At 46.3% G+C, this 18,994-nt stretch overlaps 1 protein-coding gene across 5 annotated transcripts in view; it reads right to left on the bottom strand.

Moving 5' to 3' along the window:
* Positions 1–802: 802 nt before the first annotated feature.
* LOC119969598 (microtubule-associated protein RP/EB family member 1-like) overlaps positions 803–18,994 on the bottom strand; it is an 80,354-nt gene continuing 62,162 nt past the window's right edge. For all 5 annotated transcript variants that reach the window (XM_038803421.1, XM_038803425.1, XM_038803422.1 and 2 more), the window contains 2 exons: positions 18,453–18,605; positions 803–1,983 (listed from right to left, as the gene is read on the bottom strand). In XM_038803421.1, coding sequence (XP_038659349.1) covers positions 1,924–1,983; positions 18,453–18,605 — 213 coding nt within the window. In that variant the 3' untranslated portion in view covers positions 803–1,923. The remainder of the gene's footprint in view (positions 1,984–18,452; positions 18,606–18,994) is intronic.

Here is an 18,994-nt window from a genome sequence, read left to right as displayed (position 1 = left end):
TTGCTAAGAGTGTTACTGGGAATGATACAAGATATTTTACACAAAACTGAATTTTAGCAACAAGTCCATTTGAGCGGCGACTTGAATAAAAAACAAGGATGAAGCCAAGTCCTTGAGAATTAGGATAAGCAAGAAAACCTGCAAATACAGATTATACAACAGAACCAAAGACAAAATTTACACTTTGCAACAACAATTTTTGATTAAGCAAGAAGCCAGCTGAAAAACTGAGGGATATTTAAAACAGACAATATAAGGCTGACTGAATTGCTCGGTGGAGAGTCAGCATGGACGGTCTCCTTCTGTACCATAATGAAATGAAATGAAAATCGCTTATTGTCACAAGTAGGCCTCAAATGAAGTTACTGTGAAAAGCCCCTAGTCGCCACATTCCGGCGCCTGTTCGGGGAGGCTGGTACGGGAATTGAACCGTGCTGCTGGCCTGCCTGGGTCTGCTTTAAAAGCCAGCTCTTTAGCCCTGTGCTAAACCAGCCCCTAAATGACTATGGCTCTAAGTCGAGATGGGTCGACTAAGTTGATAGGAAATTCCTAAAAGGGATAGTGTCCATTGTAGAACCACTCCCCCTCCCTCAGGTATCTATGGCAAATTAATATATAGATGATTTAGTTGATCAATTCCCCAACCCCAAAACAGGACAATGATTATTTTTTGTTAGGTTGCTTTGACCAAAAACATAACAGATGTATGGTATAAGAGGAGAGAAAAATAACTTGAAAACAAATCTAAGACCCATCACTAGACAAAGCATAACCACAAAATGGTGGCAAGTAAATGACAAAATACATCTTAAATTGGTTTTTAATAATTTTCAATGTACAAAAATGGGCATTTTATTTGTAACACTAAAATAATGGACAAATTTCCAACTAGGAAGGAAATAGAGGCAGAGAAAAATCATATTTCCATAACGTAGCCTAATTAACCTCCTTTCTGGTTCTAATCTTTACGGAATAAACTATCAACATCAGAACAAATGCAGCGATTAGCTTTAAATATTACAACTGATCGAATTAAATTAGCAATAAACTATTCTTTAGCAATGTTCTATATTTAATCAGAATATTAAAAAAATTATAAATGTACCAACGTTTCCAAGACAATTTTGTTGAAATATCAAACTTTATTGTTAGTAGAAACTGATTTGAGTAGAAAAACACCCTGTAGTTTTAAGACCAAGTTTGATTTTTCTTACAGCATACTGAAATCTTAGGGCAGTAAAAGGAATAAAGGCCACAGAAGAATTCAGGAAATATTTTACTGCTGCAGTTGCAACCACAATGGTTAGTGGGAACTTTCTGCACCACAGCAATTTCCTGCAGTTGATCCAATGTCAATTTCACCATACAAAATTCATGCAATGTATTTATAGCCAACTCATTTCTTGCACATCAAATGAACTGGCTCCCCACATACACAACATAGTTTGGGACACGCTATAACTATCAACATACAACTGATAATGTATAAAGATCTGAACCATTCTATACACTTTCCATTACAGTGCAATTTACAGTCATTAACATGCAGTGATCATTCTATCATCAACCTGTTTAACACTGTCCAAGAGCATGTCTGCTTCTCGTGGTGGCAAAAGCATCAAGATATTACAACAGCACTCTAAAGGACCGTCAAGAATTTCCACTTCCACACCTGCAAATACTGCTCAGATGTAAAAGTGTAGAAGCAATCATTGTTAAATATGGACTGAAACTTCTGCAAAGTGCACTTATTTAGAAAGGAGGTACATTTCAATTTTGCTTACACTAACAAAATTACAAACAAAGCTCTTTTGACTTTACAGAAAATAAGAGTGTCTTTTCCTTTGTGGATGTGCACATGCACACATGATTTTTTTTCACAAGATATTCCAATCATGGGTATGCTGCATCCAAGTAATACGTTTAATACTCTTCTTGTTCTTCTGGTTGTTCATCTGCTACATCTGGCACAGCAAATCCCTCCTGAAATGAAAATATTCAGCATTTATTACACAACATTCAAATGAGATGGGATCAAGGATTAAAAATGCTGTCCCAAGTCAGGATCTTCTGACCATTTTCATTTTATAATTAAGTTTCCTTAAAATGTAGAGTTGTAAAAGCCGCCATTTTTGTGCAAGTAACAGAAAGGGAAATCTGAAATCATAGATGATAAAGATGTTCATAATTTTGCTTTGATTATATTTCCCAGAATGCAGGGCTCATCTGTCGCACAGGCCCAAGCCGAAGCCGGGGGGGGGGAGGAGCCAACGGCAACAAAGGGACAGGATGGGTCAGGCCCAGGGGCAGGACCCGATGTGATGATGGTGGCAGATAGGAGGGTGGGGGTGAGACACCCCCAGAATAGTAACGTGGAATGTTTGGGGGACCGGTGAAGAGGTCGAGGTGTTTGCTCATTTCACCAAAGAGCCTAAAGGCAGATGTGGTGATGCTGCAGATCCATTTGAAGGTGAAAGGTCAGGTGAGGTTCAGTTTTCCATGCGGGGTTTGATAACAGGACAAGAGAGTGAGGTTTCGGGCAGCACGGTGGCGCAGTGGGTTAGCCCTGTTGCCTCACGGCGCTGAGGTCCCAGGTTCAATCCTGGCTCTGGGTCACTGTCCGTGTGGAGATTGCACATTCTCCCTGTGTCTGCGTGGGTTTCGCCCCCACAACCCAAAGATGTGCAGGCTAGGTGGATTAGCAACGCTAAATTGCCCCTTAATTGGAAAAAATTAATTGGGCATTCTAAATTTAAAAAAAAAGTGAGGTTTCAGATGGAGACGGTTGTGATAGACCTGGGGGGCAGGTACGTGATTATGATGGGGGTGTTCGAGGAGAGGTTGGTGGCACTGGTGAGCGTATATGTCCCAACTGAGGTGATGCGGGGTTTGCTAAGAGGGCACCGGGTGCCACCCCAGATTTGGACACCCATGGGTTAATAGTAAGGGGGAAGGAATTGAGATTGGAATATGGTGCAAGAGCCGAGCATGGACAGGTCTCAGATGTGCTCGCTGGCCCAGTCTGCGGGGGTGAATGCGCTTGCTGGGCTCATGAGAAAGATGGGAGGAGTGGACCCGTGGAGTTTCCTGCATCCAAGGGAGCAGGAGTATTTGTTTCACTCCACGGTAAAGTGTACTCGAGAATGGACTGTATGGTAGGGAAGGCGTTACCGGCTGGGGTCAAGGGATCAAAATATTCAGCGATATTGATTTTAGACCGTGCGCCGCATTGGGTGGACGTGGGCCTGGGGAAAGGGGTGGCCCAGAAGTCGGGGTGGAGGATGGATGTGGGGTTGTTAGGAGACCGAAGGTGTTGCGATACGATTGGGAAGGTGACCAAGGAACATGCGGGATTTAATTGCACCGGGGGGGGGGGGGGGTTTAGAAGGCTCTGAAGGCAGTAGTAAGGCGGGAGTTGATCTCGTTTAAGGCTAAGGTGGACAAGGAACAGAGGGAGGAACACCAAAAATTGGTAGAGATGTTGGAGGTGGATAGAGGTACGCAGGGGACATGTCTGGCCATTTTGGCTCAGGGGAAGGAGCTTCAGGCAACATTTGACCGGTTGTCCACCGGGAAAGCGGTGCGCCAGTTGAGAAGAACAGGATGTAAAGGAGGCAATTGGGAGGATGCAGTCAGGGAAGGCGGCGGGACCGGATAGATTCCCAGTGGAATACTATAAAAAGTTTAAGGACAAGTTGGCTCCACTGATGGTGGGAATGTCTGAGGAGGCAATGGGTAGGGGGGGTCTTGCCGCAGACATTGGGGCAGGTTTCTATTTCCCTGTTAAAGAAGGATATGGATCCGGTTGACTATGGGTTGTATAGGCCCATATCCTTATTAAATATAGATGACAAGATATTGGCAAAGGGGCTGGCGGCAAGGATGGAGGGGTGTCTCCCGAAAGTGATAGGAGAGGATCAGATGGGCTAAGTGAAGGAAAGGCAGCTGTTTACGAACGCGAGAAGGTTGTTAAATGAGATCCTGTCGCCGGCAGAGGGAAAGGAAATGGAGGTGGTTTGGCAGTGGATGCAGAGAAGGCGTTTGATCGGGCAGAGTGGGGCTCTTTGATGGCAGTCTTAGAAAGATTTGGGTTTGCGCCGAAGTTCACAGAATGGGTAAGGCTGCTGTATAGGGAGCCGATGGTGAGTGTTCGCACTAATAACATGAATTTGGGGCACTTTGCTTTGTACCCCGGGGTACTAGGCAGGGGTGGCCTATGTCACCCCCTCCCCCCATGCCCGATGTTTGCATTGGATATGGAGCCTTGGCCATCGTGCTAAGGAGCTCAAGGTTGTTTGGGTGGGGTGGGGGGGAAGCATAGGCATCCTTATATGCTGACGATCTGCTACAGTACATCTCAGAGCTGTGCACATCAGTGGGGAATATATTGGAGCTGCTCCAAAGATTTAAGTCGCTCTCGGGTATAAATTGAACCTAGGCGAGAGGAAGTATTTTACGGTGTCCTAGCCGTGAGTGGGGGCTGCCATTTTGTATGGCGGCAACCCACTTTAGGTACTTGGGGAGCAGGTGGCGCGGGATTGGGGTGGGCTCCAAAGGTATAATTTTACTATTTTGGTGGGGAGGGTGAAGGTCGGTTTGGCAAGGTGGGACAACCTCCCTCTGTCGTTGGCAGGCTGGGTGCAGGCAGTTAAAATGAACATGTTACTGCTATTTTTGTTCCTATTTCAGTGCCTGTCAGTTTTTCCACTGAAATCTTTTTTCAAGGAGGTGGACAAATCGGTCACCTTGTTTATTTGGGGGTGTGGAAGGTGGCCAGGGTTAGGAGGATGGTCTTGCAGAGAGGCGACAGGCGAGGGAAGGCGTGGAGGCAAGGCCTCCGAAACCAACTGTACTATTACTGGAAGGCAAATGCGGAGAACTTGCGGGGCTGGGGGGGTTCTCAATGGAGGAAGGCTCATGTAGGATTTCAGGATTGAGGGCGCTGCTCCCAATGGCCCCGGACAAGTATTGGGTAACTCTGGTAGCGGTGGTCACTTTAAAGGTCTGGAGGCAGTTTAGACAATACTATAAGCTGGGGGCTGGGTCAGGGGGGGAGGGGGGGGGGATGCTGACTAGGGGGAATCATGGGTTCGAGCCGGGGAGGAAGGATGTGAAGTTTCGGAGATGGGAGATTAAGGAAATGAAAAATCTGTTTCTTGGGGGACGGTTTGAGAGCTTGGAGGAGTTGGGAAAGAAGTACAGGTTGGCACAGGAGGAAGGATTTAGGTACATGCAGATTAGAGACTTGGAAGGAAGGTTTCCCCGACATTCCTGAAAACGCTGGCCTCCTCACTGTTGGGAGGTGGTATGGTCAGCGGGGGTTTGGAGAAGGAGGTGGTATTGGCGGTTTATGGGAGAATTCTGGAGGAGGGTAGGGCGTCCATGGAGGGGGTTAAGGTGAAATGGGAGGAAGAGCTGGGGGCAATGGAAGAGGGTCTGTGGTGTGAGATGCTGCGAAGGGTGAACGCCTCAACCTTGTGCGCGAGGTTGGGATGGATACAATTCAAGCTGGGCTGTTCGAGGGAGTGGAGGATATCTGTGAGCAGTGTGGGAGAGGACCCGCAAACCATATTCATACGTTTTGGTCTGTTTGTGCTGGCTAATCTTCTTTGGGGCCAAACCAAAGACAGGAAACAAGCAGCAGTCACTGATCTGAAGACAATTGTATCAGGGGTATCAGGTTCTTAAAATTGAGCAAGGTGAGCCACGACTGGACCCTTGGAAATCTTGATGCAAGGCAGGAAGCTACACAAGTTTCAGAAATCAAACCACCAGTGCCACTGTGCACAAAATTGACTCTTCCTTCAACCAATCATAGTGAATGGCTTATATGCAACAGTGGCAAGACACTGGCACAATAGTACAAAGCAACCCGATAGAGAGAACCATTAAATAGAAGAGTAAAATTGTTTGCATTCAGGGATGATGATGACCATAACAATAGTCACAGAGTCTGATTAACATTTGGTTATGCAGAAGGGGTAGAGTGTGTTAGGATGGAGGAGGAATCTTGCAAGGGGTCTCGTTTGAGGCGACAGCAGTGTTGCCAATGGCTCCGAGTAAGTATTCAAGGAGCCCGGTGGTGCAGTCCACAGTGAAGATATGGAATCAGTTGAGGAGGCATTTTAGGGTGGAAGGGATGTCGGTGCTAACGCGCTGTGCAAGAATCATGGGTTTGAGCCAGGAGGGATGGATCGTGTATACAGGAGGTGAAGGGAAGTGGGGCTGGTCAAGGTGAGGGATCTGTATTTGGAGGAAGGGTTCGCCAGTCTGGAGGAGCTAGAGGGTAGAGCTGTCAAGGGGGAGTGAGTTCAGGTATCTGCAGGTTAGGGACTTTGCACAAAATGTCTGGAGGGGGTTCCTGAGGTTGCCGGAATACACCCTGCTGGAGCGACTGCTGCTTCCGGATGTGGAAGGGGAGGGAAGAATTGGGGATATAGACAAGCGGCTGGGAGAGCAGGGAGGCGAGCGGGTGGTGAAGATCAAGGAGAAATGGGAAGCAGAGTTGGGAGGGAAGATCAATTGAGGAGTATGGAGTGAGGCACTGTGTAGGGTAAATGGGATCTCCTCTTGTACAAGAATGAGCCTGATACAGTTTAAGGTGGTGCACAGGGTGCATACGACTCGGGCGAGAATGAGTGGGTTCTTTCTGGGGGTAGCAGATGAGTGAGATGTGTGGGTGGGGGCCAGCAAATCATGCACATGTTTTGGGGTTGCAAAAATTTGGGAACATTCTGGGTGCGAGCGTTCGTGGTCTTAGCCAGGATAATGGAGGAGGAGGTGGACCTGGATCCTTTGGTGGCAATATTTGGGGCTTCAGAGAAGCCGGAGCAGATGGAGAGGAGGAAGGCCGATGTCTTGACCTTCGCCTCTCTGATTGCACGGCGGCGGAGTGGCGGTTGGCATCGCTGCCGAGGGTAGCAGATTGGTTGGGTGACCTGTACGACTTCCTGCAATTAGAGAAGATAAAGAATGTGTTAAGGGACTCGAGGGGGGTTTGAGGGAAGGTGGAGGATGTTTGTGACCATGTTTGAGGGGCTGTTCGTCGCAGAGGAGGGGTGGGGGGTGAAAAAGGGGGAAAATATGTACAGACTGCATAGTTGACTGTTGGGATGTATGTTTCCCGGGGCGTGTATTCGCTGTAACCTGTTTTGATACATGCTTGTAAAAAAATACATTACGAAAAACATTTGGTTATTTGGGTGTCATAGAACTAGTACTTTTCAATCTGACCATTCCAAATTTTAAGTCAGTAATATAGATGTTTACAGCAGGGCAACAGGCCCCTCGGCCCAGCTTGCCCATGCTGCCCATTTTCTATCACTAAGCTAGTCCCACTTGCCTGCATTTGGCCCATGTATACCCACAGTGCCCATGTAACTGTCTGCTTTTTAAAAGACAAAATCATACCTGCCTCTACCACTGCCTCTGGCAGCCCGTTCCAGATGCTCACCATCCTGTGTGTGAATTTTTTTTCCCTCTGGTCTCTTTTGTATCTCTCCCCTCTCACCTTAAACCTATGCCCTCTAGTTCTAGACTCCCCTACTTTTGGGAGAAGCTGTTGACTATCAACCTGATCTATGCTCCTCATTATTTCATAGACCTCTATAAGGTCGCCCCCAAGTCTTCTACGTCCAGGTAAAAGAGTCCCAGCCCCTCCTTATAACCCAGACCATCAAGTACTGGTAGCATTCTCGTAAATCTCTTCCGCACTCTTTCCAGTTTAACAATATCCTTCCTCTAATAGGGTGACCAGAACTGAACACTATTCCACGTGTGATCTTACCGATGTCTTGTACAACTTCAACAAGATGTCCCAACTCCTGTATTCAATATCCCGACAAATAAAACCTCAAGCCATTAGTCAGGACAAACAGGTTAGGGAAGTCCTGCAGCGACACAAAGCAGCATTTGCACAGCACAAGCACGACTGTGGCAAGATCGCTGGCTTAGTGAACATTACGGGTCCCGACCCCAGACCCCAAAAACAGTACGGTTTTCCCCAAGAAGCAGAGGGAGAAATCTCGAAAGAAATAAAGAGTCTGCTTGATCAAGGCGTACTCCGATCAGTAGCCTCCACGAACAATGCCCCAATCTGGCCTTTCAGGAAACCCGATGGATCATGGCGACCGACCATCGATTATCGGGCACTAAACAAAGTAACCCCAGCAGCAGCCCCCACCGTAGCCACGAGTCCAGAGACCATGCTCAAACAGGGACTACAGTCAAAGTTTTTTCCGGTTTTGGACATTAGCAACGGCTTTTGGTCCATTCCATTGGATAAAGCATGCCAATACAAATTTGCTTTCACATTCCAGGGACAGCAATATACGTGGATGTGCCTTCCACAACTCCCCCTCCATCTTCCACCTACAGCTGGCAAATGGTTTCGCGAGATTTACCCGACCCTTCTGTCTGGTACAATATGTACATGACTTGCTTCTGCAGACGGACACAAAGAAAGAGCACATTTTGCTTCTTGAAGAACTATTAGGACTTCTACAACAAATTGGATGTAAAGTGAACCCCAAGAAGGCCCACATTTTACAGGAGAAAGTGATTTACTTAGGTAAGTAATCACACATGGTAAACGTGAGATGGAGCAAAAGAGAATTGACTAGATCGTCAAATTGCCGCTCCCCCATAATGTCACAGCCCTCTGGTCATTTCTAGGACTGGTTGGCTATTGTAGAAACCAGATCGACGGTTTCACCGCAAAGGCAGCGCCCCTATCTGACCTTCTCAAGAAACAAGCACCTTGGGAATGGCTTCCACAGCATATGCCGTGGATGCATTAAAAAGAGCACTCAGCACAGCTCCCACGCTACAGGTCTCAGATCCACTCTCCCTGTACGCAATTGAAGTTGCAAGCACCGACCGAACCCTTTCGGCCGCGCTCCTCCAAGAACGACATGATCGATTAGGCCCCGTGGCATACGCCTCACGCGTGTTAGATCCTGCCGAGCAAGGATTTTCTGCCTGCGAAAGGCAGCTGTTTGCAGTTTTTTGGGCAGTACAATACTTCGCCTACATTACAGGACTCAACCCCATCACCATTCTCACTGAACACACCCCAACACAACTACTAGATAGTAGACTTAAGGATGGCACAGTTAGCCAAATCCGCGCAGCTCGTTGGACCCTTCTCTTACATGGACGGGACATAACAGTTAAGAGGACAAAGACCCACACCTTCCTCACTGATAATTTACAGTATGCAGGCACCCCACACGAATGCAAAATCATCTCCACTAAACACAGTACAGGACCCTTTATACCTAAATCAGCTCCCCCGAAACCAGGTACTTCATCCAGAGACCCCAGCCCACAGACACATGCACACCCCTTAGAATCTATGTGGATGGCTCCTCCACAGTTTTAAACGGCAAAAGGATTACGGGTTGCGGTATCTATGTAGAGGACGCGCAGGGACGCGTGTTAGAAGAGATTTCGTTAAAATTGCCAGAACTCTTGGGCTCGCAGGCAACAGAACTGGCAGCCATAGCGTACATTGTAGACCACCCCGACTCATTTCCGACCTCAGCCGACATATATTCTGACAGTTTATATGCCTGTAATAGTTTAACCGAATTCCTATCCCTGTGGGAAACTAGAGGATTCGTTTCCACAGACGGAAAACCCCTACCCTCAGCCCCATTACTCCGGCATATCCTAGAGACAGCTAAAGATAGGAGATATGGCATTATTAAAGTTCGCAGCCATCATCATTATCCCCCCCCCCCCCCGGTAACGTTAAGGCAGACGCCCTAGCAAAGGCAGATTCCAGATACGGTCACTATTGGAACCTCCCTGAGAGCGCCCCAGTACACGTGGTTCAGGTCTCACAGACCAACATTCAAGATCTAGTGAAGGCCCAAAAGGAAGATGAGAAACTCAGGGAAGTTTTAAAAGGCAACTTCCCAGCCACTTATGATCAGTTAAAAATGCGATAACCACACATGATGGTCTGATTTTAAAAGACAGAATTTATGTAGTCCCCAGCCAGGACAGGAATCAAATTATTTGTCAGTTCCATGACAACCATGGACACCAGGGCATTGAACCCACCCTAGCCCACCTCAGACCTCTCTGCTGGTGGCCTGATTTAAAGACTGATATGACTCACTACATCGAGAATTGCTTGATCTGTGCCCAGAACAATCCGGACAGATATGCAAGAAAAGGCCAGCAGAGTCACACCCGCCCCGTTAATGGCCCCTGGACGAATTTGCAAATTGATTATATAGGACCCCTACCCTCCTGCAGGAATGGTTTCAAGTATGTGTTGGTGGTCATCGACACCTTCACAAAATGGGTGGAAGTGTTTCCATCCGGAACGAACACGGCCAAAACGGCAGCTAAAATCCTAACTCAGCACATCGTCACAAGATGGGGACTCCCCCACATTATAGAGTCCGATGAAGGCTCCCATTTTACAGGACGTGTTATGAAAAACGTCCTCACGATTTTCGGTATAAAACAGAAGTTCCATATCGCATACCACCCCCAGTCAAGCGGCAAAGTAGAAAGGATGAACAGGACTTTAAAGGCCACCCTCAGAAAAATGGTGCAACAGCACCTGGGACACAGTTCTCCCCTTTGCACTAATGTTCATACGAAACACGGTATCCACGTCCACAGGATACACCCCCCACACCCTCATGACCGGATGCCCCATGAAAAGGACAGAGTATTTTATACGGACTGGATTTGGCCAGCCCCGCAGTCACCGCCCTCACGCATGAAAAAGCTGTACAGCACATTATTGAAAATGTATAGGCAGCCCAGTTCGCAGCAGCTGTAAGACTTGGGATCCGCAAGAAGCAAAGCAAAGTTTACTTTGATAAGACGGTACACGCCACGGAATTTGTAGTAGGGCAGCAAGTCATGCTAGCCCTGTACAACCCCAGTTTGTTCCTCTCCCCGGAATTTGCCGGACCGTACTCCATCTCTGACAAAGTCAGCCCCTCTGTGTACAAGATCACTTATCCCAATGGCAAGTCTGCGTGGCTCCACATAAACCAACTTAAGGCTTATGGCTCTCAGAACAACCACTCACACCACATCTCACTTGCAGCAGATGAGCACGCCCCGCCCACGAACGACCTTTTCCTACCCACCCCAACCTGTCCAGCCCATCCTCAGACACAACTTCGACTCCACCTCGAGGCACGAATCCACCTCTCCCCTCCCCCAACCAGTAGCGACAGCCACAGCACACCACGCTACGATTACACCCCTGCACCAGGCCCCACTCCCAGCGACTCCGAACATGATTGCAGCGACCCCTTCGAAATAACGTACATTTAAGCCCCTGATTCAGACCCACTGCCTGACGATTATGGATTGACCCCCAGCAGCTCCAACCTCAATACGAAGTACTGGCACCGAGACAGTTCATTCAGGCTCATCCGGAACTATGAAATGGACCCCAATTCGCCCCAAGCCGTTCAGCACAATTACTCCAGTCGAGAGTATGGCAACTGGGTGAAGATGATGACTTAGAGTCTGACTCCCACCAAAACGAAACCCTTTACGACTCTGTTCGCTATAGAGCAATGAGGTGCCCACATGATGGTAAAAAGGAACCAATGGAGATTTAGTGTTCTTTCTGATGGAACCTGCACGATTTTGTTATGTTAGTTTGATGTTTAAATGTTTGTTACTGTCAATGTTGAATGTTGTTTGTTCGCTAAATGTTTTCATGGCCCCACGACACCACTCCTTTAACGCCCACTGGCAGTTAAAGAAACAATTTTGTCTGCAGACAACAGTTCATAACTACTCTTCTGCTTTGAGGCAGGAGATGCATAACTGCAACCACCACAACGACCACACTCTTACCCGTTCTTGTCGGGTCACTCAGGCAGTGGAGTAACGGCACTGGTCCCCGCCCTGCCTGAGGACCCCCTGGTCAGCTACGCTCGGGTAGAGCACATACGGCACTGGTCACTGTCCTACCCGGGGATTCCACCCATTCTTACCCGCCGCGGCCCACACGCACCCCATTTTGGCACTTTTAGTTCAAAATTCTTATGTTTGTTTATGACGACCCTTAGGTTGCTTCCCGATGCCATATACATCCTCGAACACTGGAATGGTAGATTGCACAGGCGGCGAGACGACTCGCACTGTGTCAGTTTTTTCTCGGGTGTCTTGTCCCAAAGATTGGTTCAAAAAAAAATGAGGGAGTCACAGATGGTGACAAATTATAATGGGTAATTGGCTATAAAGGACAGACAGACGGACCTACGAGATCTTAAGCAAGATAATATAAGATATTATGCATGTGCTGTAGCCACCTGGGTTGGCCACTTCCCGACTTTAAAATGGAGATTTGCTAAGAATGCAGGGAAATTCAGCCAAGAACAGAAAAACAAGCAGGTGCAAAATCTCCTGTATATTAGAACTTGCAGAAACCCAGGCAGCACTGAAACTGACGACCATCTACATATTGATGAAAATGAAATGAAATGAAAATCGCTTATTGTCACGAGTAGGCTTCAAATGAAGTTACTGTGAAAAGCCCCTAGTCGCCACATTCCGGCGCCTGTTCGGGGAGGCTGTTACGGGAATCGAACCGTGCTGCTGGCCTGCTTGGTCTGCTTTCAAAGCCAGCGATTTAGCTGTGTGCTAAACAGATCCCCGGGAACAATTGAAATAGTTAAGATAATCGAGGCCAAGCCAGACTCCTCGGCTCCAGCAGGAACCAAAACAAAGGGAGGCCAATGGACACTTGGGAACCGCCCAGCATTTAGGGAACAGCTCCAGTATTGGAGAAATCGATCCAAGTGATCAGAACTCAGTCCAATCACTTGGAACCAGATTCGGGGTCCGCCCAAAAGGGGGCGAACCCCTGGGGACTATAAAATAGAGTCCCCAAGTTCAATTTGTTCTTCTTGGCAGCTCTCAAAGAACTCTTGACCGTGACTCTCAACTCGGAGAGACTTGCCTAGCAGCTGCACCAACAAGTGTCCAGTCAACGCACGCTACGAGATAGGCGCTCTTAACCATTAGTCCATACCAGCTGGAAGCCTGCAGACTCAGAATCGAACAAAAGGCCATTTCTTCCCCTGACCTGGTGGGCCAGTTTCCAAAGCTAAGAATTGGCCGTTTAGTGTTAGAGATAGTCTAGCGAGCAGTATTTTATGCATGAGTAGCGATTGACTGTGTGTATAATAAATGTGTTTTGATTTGAACCTTACTAACTGGTGTATCTAGTTATTGATCAGCACTTGAACTTGAACATCGTGGTGGTATCATAAAGATACCTGGCGACTCTAGAGCAAGGTGATTAAACAGAGCAAATTAAGTGTAAAGCACACTTAGCAACAGTTAGCAATAGTGTCTATAGAACTCCAGAACCTCAGGAGAAGAAAAGACAGAAAGAAGGAAAGATGAAGACAACCATCATGCTCTACAGTTGGATCTTAGCAGGATCCCTCCAGTTGCGCGCGGACGCTACGCCCCAACTCCATTAAGTGAATTAAAGTGCATCCGTTTTTTGTGTGTTTTGTTTGTTCCAATAAAAAGAAATGTAAAACTCTGTGCTTGACTGCCAAGCCAGAGAGACCTGCGTTGCTGCTATTTATACAGTTTAAAATGTTGTAAATTATTCTGATAGTTTGAGTAAGGATAGTTTGTTAAGGATAGTTAGAGGTTCCAGTTTTAAAATTTTGTAATGCATGCCTGAATGTCATAGCGCCCCGTAGAATTTTATAATGATGTATGTACATAAAAGTAATTTAGGTAAAGGTTTCCCTTCATAGGACAGAGTAGTGTAGGGCCTGTCCTTACTTATGGGTGCCCGACTTCAGAGGAGAACAAAGAAGATGCAGTTGTTTGATCCTTCACGCTTCGCGTTGAGTATCACAAGGAGTGAGTGTAGCCATCTGGGATGGCCACTTCCAGAATACAAAATGGATGTTTGCAAAGACTATAGGGAACCATGGACAGTGCTAAGAAAGCAGGCAGGCACAGAGCCTGGATGCGTATTGAGAAAGCAATTCCCAGACGAGACTGAAACTGTAGGTCAATTAGCATACTGATGGCCCATCTCCGGGAACAAAGGAATAACATTCAAGTAACTGATACGAAGGGAGACACCCCGGCGCCAGAAAAGACACAAAAAAGCAAGGCCAACGGCCACCTGAGACGCGCCCAGCCATCAGGGCACCCACCCGTTTATTGGTCGAGATCGATACCAATGATCAAGATGCGGTCCAATTAATTGGGCCCAAGTTCAAGGCCCACCCAAAAGCGCGCGAAGCCCCCTTCAGGTATAAGAAGCCCCAGAGAGAGAATCGCTTTCTTGGACTCGGCTCTCGAAGTGGAGAGACCCGTCCACCAGCTGCACCAGAAGCAATTAAGTCAAAGGTCAACGCTCGCCATCAGACGGACGACCTTAGCTGTTCTCCTGTATAGCTTCGCACCCAACAGCCTCAGATCTGAACAACGGCCATTGTTCCTCTGACTGAGTGGGCACCCGAAGTCAAGTATAGGCGTTAGCGTTAGAGATAGTTTAGTTTATGGTATTTTGTGCATGAGTAGACATTTACTGTGTGTGTAAATAAATAGTATTGACTTTGAACTAACTAACTGGTGCATTGCTTCTTTGATCAGTATTCGGGTTTGAACCTTGTGGCGGTATCGAAAGATACTTGGCGACTCTAGAGCAAAGCATAATTAGGATTAAGGAAGGCGACCATATTTAGAGCCAAATAAACAGAGCAACAGATGGTGGAGCAGGCTTGATGGGTCAACTTGCCTAATCATATCTAGGTTCTTTTGGAGGAGATGCAACTTATTTACCACACTCAAGTGCGCAGGCAAAAATTAAACAAAGTCATCTCAAAACCTGAAATTTAAAAAGATACCAAAAGTGTGCGCTGTTATACAAGAGGGAATGGGTGTTCAGGATGAAGGTCTGCACCACATGATGTGCAGGGGGAAACAGCCTTTTGTTTTATTGGTCCAAGGAGCATTTGGAAGGTTGTGGTACACTGTAGTGATGGGAATGCAGTAAGCCAGTGAACAAGGATAGTTTATTGAGGTAGCATAGAATTCAAGCTTCTGCCATGAGAGCTAGTAGGAAAGGGGACTTATAGGAATCTAGTTGCAGGGCTGCAAAGATCAATTGGGGCCCTACATTAGCAAAGGTGCATCCACTGCATAATATGTGGAGCAACAATGTTGCTGGCTGTCAGAGTTGCCAACCACTGGGCGGCACGTGGTGCAGTGGTTAGCACTGGGAGTGAAGAGCTGAGGACCCGGGTTTGAATCCCGGCCCTGGGTCACTGTCCGTGTGGAGTTTGCACATTCTCCCCGTGTCTGCGTGGGTTTCAACCCCACAACCCAAAGATGTGCAGGTTAGGTGGATAGGCCACAGTGAACTGGCCCTTAATTGGAAAAAAATAATTGAGTACTCCAAGTTTATTTTTAAAAAGTTGCCAACCACAGGGTTTTAACTTTGCTTGGGTAGGTTTCCGTGCAGCTAGCAAACTTTCAGGGTGTGGAAGGATCAGAAATCAGTGATGGTTCAACAAAATTGGGATGAAGTAATTCAGTTTGGGATTTAACATTCCACCCCCCCCATATCCAGAAAGCAAATAAAAATGTCAACATGTTCTACTGCAAAGCCAAAAGTTTTAGCTGTGGTTCAAATGGTAGCACTCTTGCCTCCAAATCACCAGATTATAGTTTCAAGACCTACTATAGGACTTGAGCACAAAACATAGGCTGAACTCCAGTGCAAGTACTGAGGAAGTGCTGCACTGTTGGCCGTGCTAGGTTTTGGATATTAAACCAAGATATCATTACGCCCTCTCTGGTGGATGTAAAAGAGCACTATGTTGAAGAGGAGCAGGAGAGTTCTCTGGGGTTTTGGCCAATATCATCACAAAACGCCACCTTCAAAAGGTGGAGGCAGGACGGGGGGACACTGACAGTCAGGGACCTATACACGGACGACAGGATCGCAACACTGGACGAACTGACAGAGAAGTTTCAGCTAGCTGGGGGGAACGAGCTACGGTACCTGCAGCTCAAAAACTTCCTACGAAAGGAGACAAGGACGTACCCACAACCGCCACGACAGACACTACTGGAAGACCTACTGGACGCAAGTATCCTAGAGAAAGGGAACTGTAGTGACATGTATGACCGACTGGTAGATAGGGACGACACCGTACTGGACGCAACAAGAAGGAAATGGGAGGACGACCTGGGGATGGAGATAGGGTGGGGACTCTGGAGCGAAGCACTGCATAGGGTCAACTCCACCTCCACGTGCGCAAGGCTCAGCCTGACGCAACTAAAAGTGGTACATAGAGCCCACTTAACAAGAACCCGTATGAGTAGGTTCTTCCCGGAGGTGGAAGACAGATGTGAACGGTGCCAAAGAGGCCCGGCCAACCACGCCCACATGTTCTGGTCTTGCCCCAGACTCGTGGAGTACTGGACAGCCTTCTTCGAGGTTATGTCCAAAGTGGTGGGAGTGAGGGTGGAGCCATGCCCGATAGTGGCGGTCTTCGGGGTTTCAGAACAGCCAGATCTATTCCTGGGGAGGAGGGCGGACGCCCTTGCCTTTGCCTCCCTGATCGCCCGCCGTAGAATCCTGTTTGGCTGGCGGTCAGCAGCACCGCCCAGAGCTGCGGATTGGCTGTCCGACCTCTCGGAATCTCTCCAAATGGAGAAAATCAAATTTGCCATCCGAGGGTCGGACGACGGCTTCCACAGAACGTGGGAGCCATTCATGCAACTGTTCCGGGACCTATTTGTGGCCAATGTACAAGAGGAAGAATAGTCGGGGGAAGGTAGCGGGAGGGGCTACAGGTTCGGTACGGGGGTTCGATGGCTAGCTAAGGCCCAAAACCAAACTAAATAAACATGTTGGGGGGGGGGGGGGGGGGGGGGGGGGGCGGGCGCAGTTACTACTACGAAGATGCTTACCTGTAAATATGTATGTTAATTTTTGCGTGTTTGTTTGTTGTTTTTTTTTTTTTTTTTTTTTTTGTTCTTTTTCTCTCCTAACAATTTGTAATTTGTTCAATATAAAATATGAAAACTGAATAAAAACATTTATAAAAAAAAAAAAAAATATCATCACAAAAATAGATTAAGAGTTTGCTGTGCACAAATTGGTTGCCTGGTTTCCGACATTGCAACAGTGACCACACTTCAAAAGTAATTAATTGGCTGTAAAACATGAAGATACCATATAAATACAGTTTTTTTCCTTTTCATGAAGACAAGAATTTCCACTAGGCTGCACTGGTGTTTTCAGCACAATTCACCTGAAATCAGCTAAACGGGCGCAAAGTTTGAGGAATTTCAAGTGTGAATTATGCGTAGCATAAATTAAGTTTCTGCAAACGTCACATGGGAACCTGGGACCACCCACAAAACCCATAAACAGAAGTAATCACAGGGTGGGTTTTTGCAAAGTGTTTCTGTTTGCAGGCTTTCAAAGAGGCTCAAAAAAGTTAAATATTTAATTTACTACAAAACTGACTACTGTACACCAACAACTCTCGCAATAGTTCTGTATTTTAAGTCATTTTCTGTTATTTAGGTGGAGGGGGTCGGTTAGCTCAGGTGGCTGGTTTGTGACACGGAACAACATCAATACTGCGGGTTCAAATCCCGTACAGGTTGAGGTAATTCACGAAGGCCCTACCTTCTCAACCTTGCCCCTCGCCTGAGATGTGCAGCCTATGGTCCTCTGGGACTGTGGCGACTTTCATTCATTCACTCACAAATGGGTGGATCAGCACATTAAAAATGCATTTTTTGTGATATGCCAAGTTTTAGTTGAATTAATAAAATTGCAGCAGGTTCCCACTTAAACAAAAGGGGTTTTAAGTTGAAAAAAATTACATTCTAATTATGCTGGTTATGCTGTCTAATTATCCTGGTTAATGGAAGATCTTTTGTTGAGCAATGTGCTAATGAGTGGAAATTGAGCAAAGAATAAAAAAGCAATATTTGTGCCTGGGATAGGTCACTAATGAGAAATATTATCATACAAGCAGACAAACAAGGCAGTTAAAATGGAATCCCACAAAACCAAGACTCTCGGATCCCTTGAAAGCAATTGATCATTTGAGATCTTAACCCAAGGAGGTGTCTATGGCAAGTCTGAATTTGTAACAAGTAAATAAAGTTCTATGGGTTTGTTCAGGGCAAATATCTTAAGCCTTCATAACTATATTATTGCCCACTCTCACTAATATCTAACTAATTTTTAAGGTATACCTTTATATTCATTTAAAATCCAGGTCCTTTTCTTAATTTAAAAAAGTTTGAACTTAAAAACGAGGTTAGCTTTTCTTGGGGAAACAGCAATCAGGATAACATAACTCAATATTCTCCACCACACGGTCAATCCATTATAAAGGTTCTTGGACATATACACTGAAAAGCCAAACTTATACAGAAGAAAGGGTTCTTACATCTGTTGCATACAAAATGTCCACAATCCGTTGGACCACTGGCTCGTTATCTTGTTCATTTTCTTGGCAGATTAATTCAATATTTCTCAGTTTCCCAAAATAAAAGTCTCTTTCCTTTTCAAGATCTTCAACTGTAATTTTTAGTACATTGATCTGTGCAAATATAGAACAGTAACTGTAATAACAGATAATTCCATTTCAAATTCAAGCCAATTGAACTTTAAAAATATGAAATGAAGGTTCATTCTGAAATATAAAACTAAATTGCGGAAGAAAGATAAGTGACAACATTTTCGTCTCGCACTCAGCAGGACAATTGCAAGAATACCAATGTCAAGGAAACCAGCAATTTTACACTGTATGAAGAGGGTGCTTATCTGTTGGCAAGTGGACTCAGTGGTAGAGTCATTGCCATGGAGGTTGATGGTGACTGGCAATTAATGGTGGAGAAACTAATATCCCCCAATTATGATGAGAGAAAATGTTCCTAATTTACATATTCGGGTCCTTGGGAGGATAGACTAGGGCTCAATTTAATAATA

Source organism: Scyliorhinus canicula, chromosome 7 (assembly GCF_902713615.1).
Source record: "Scyliorhinus canicula chromosome 7, sScyCan1.1, whole genome shotgun sequence".
Taxonomy (NCBI): domain Eukaryota; kingdom Metazoa; phylum Chordata; class Chondrichthyes; order Carcharhiniformes; family Scyliorhinidae; genus Scyliorhinus; species Scyliorhinus canicula.
Note: the sequence above shows the minus strand (reverse complement) of the source record. Positions and strands in the feature narration are given on the sequence as shown.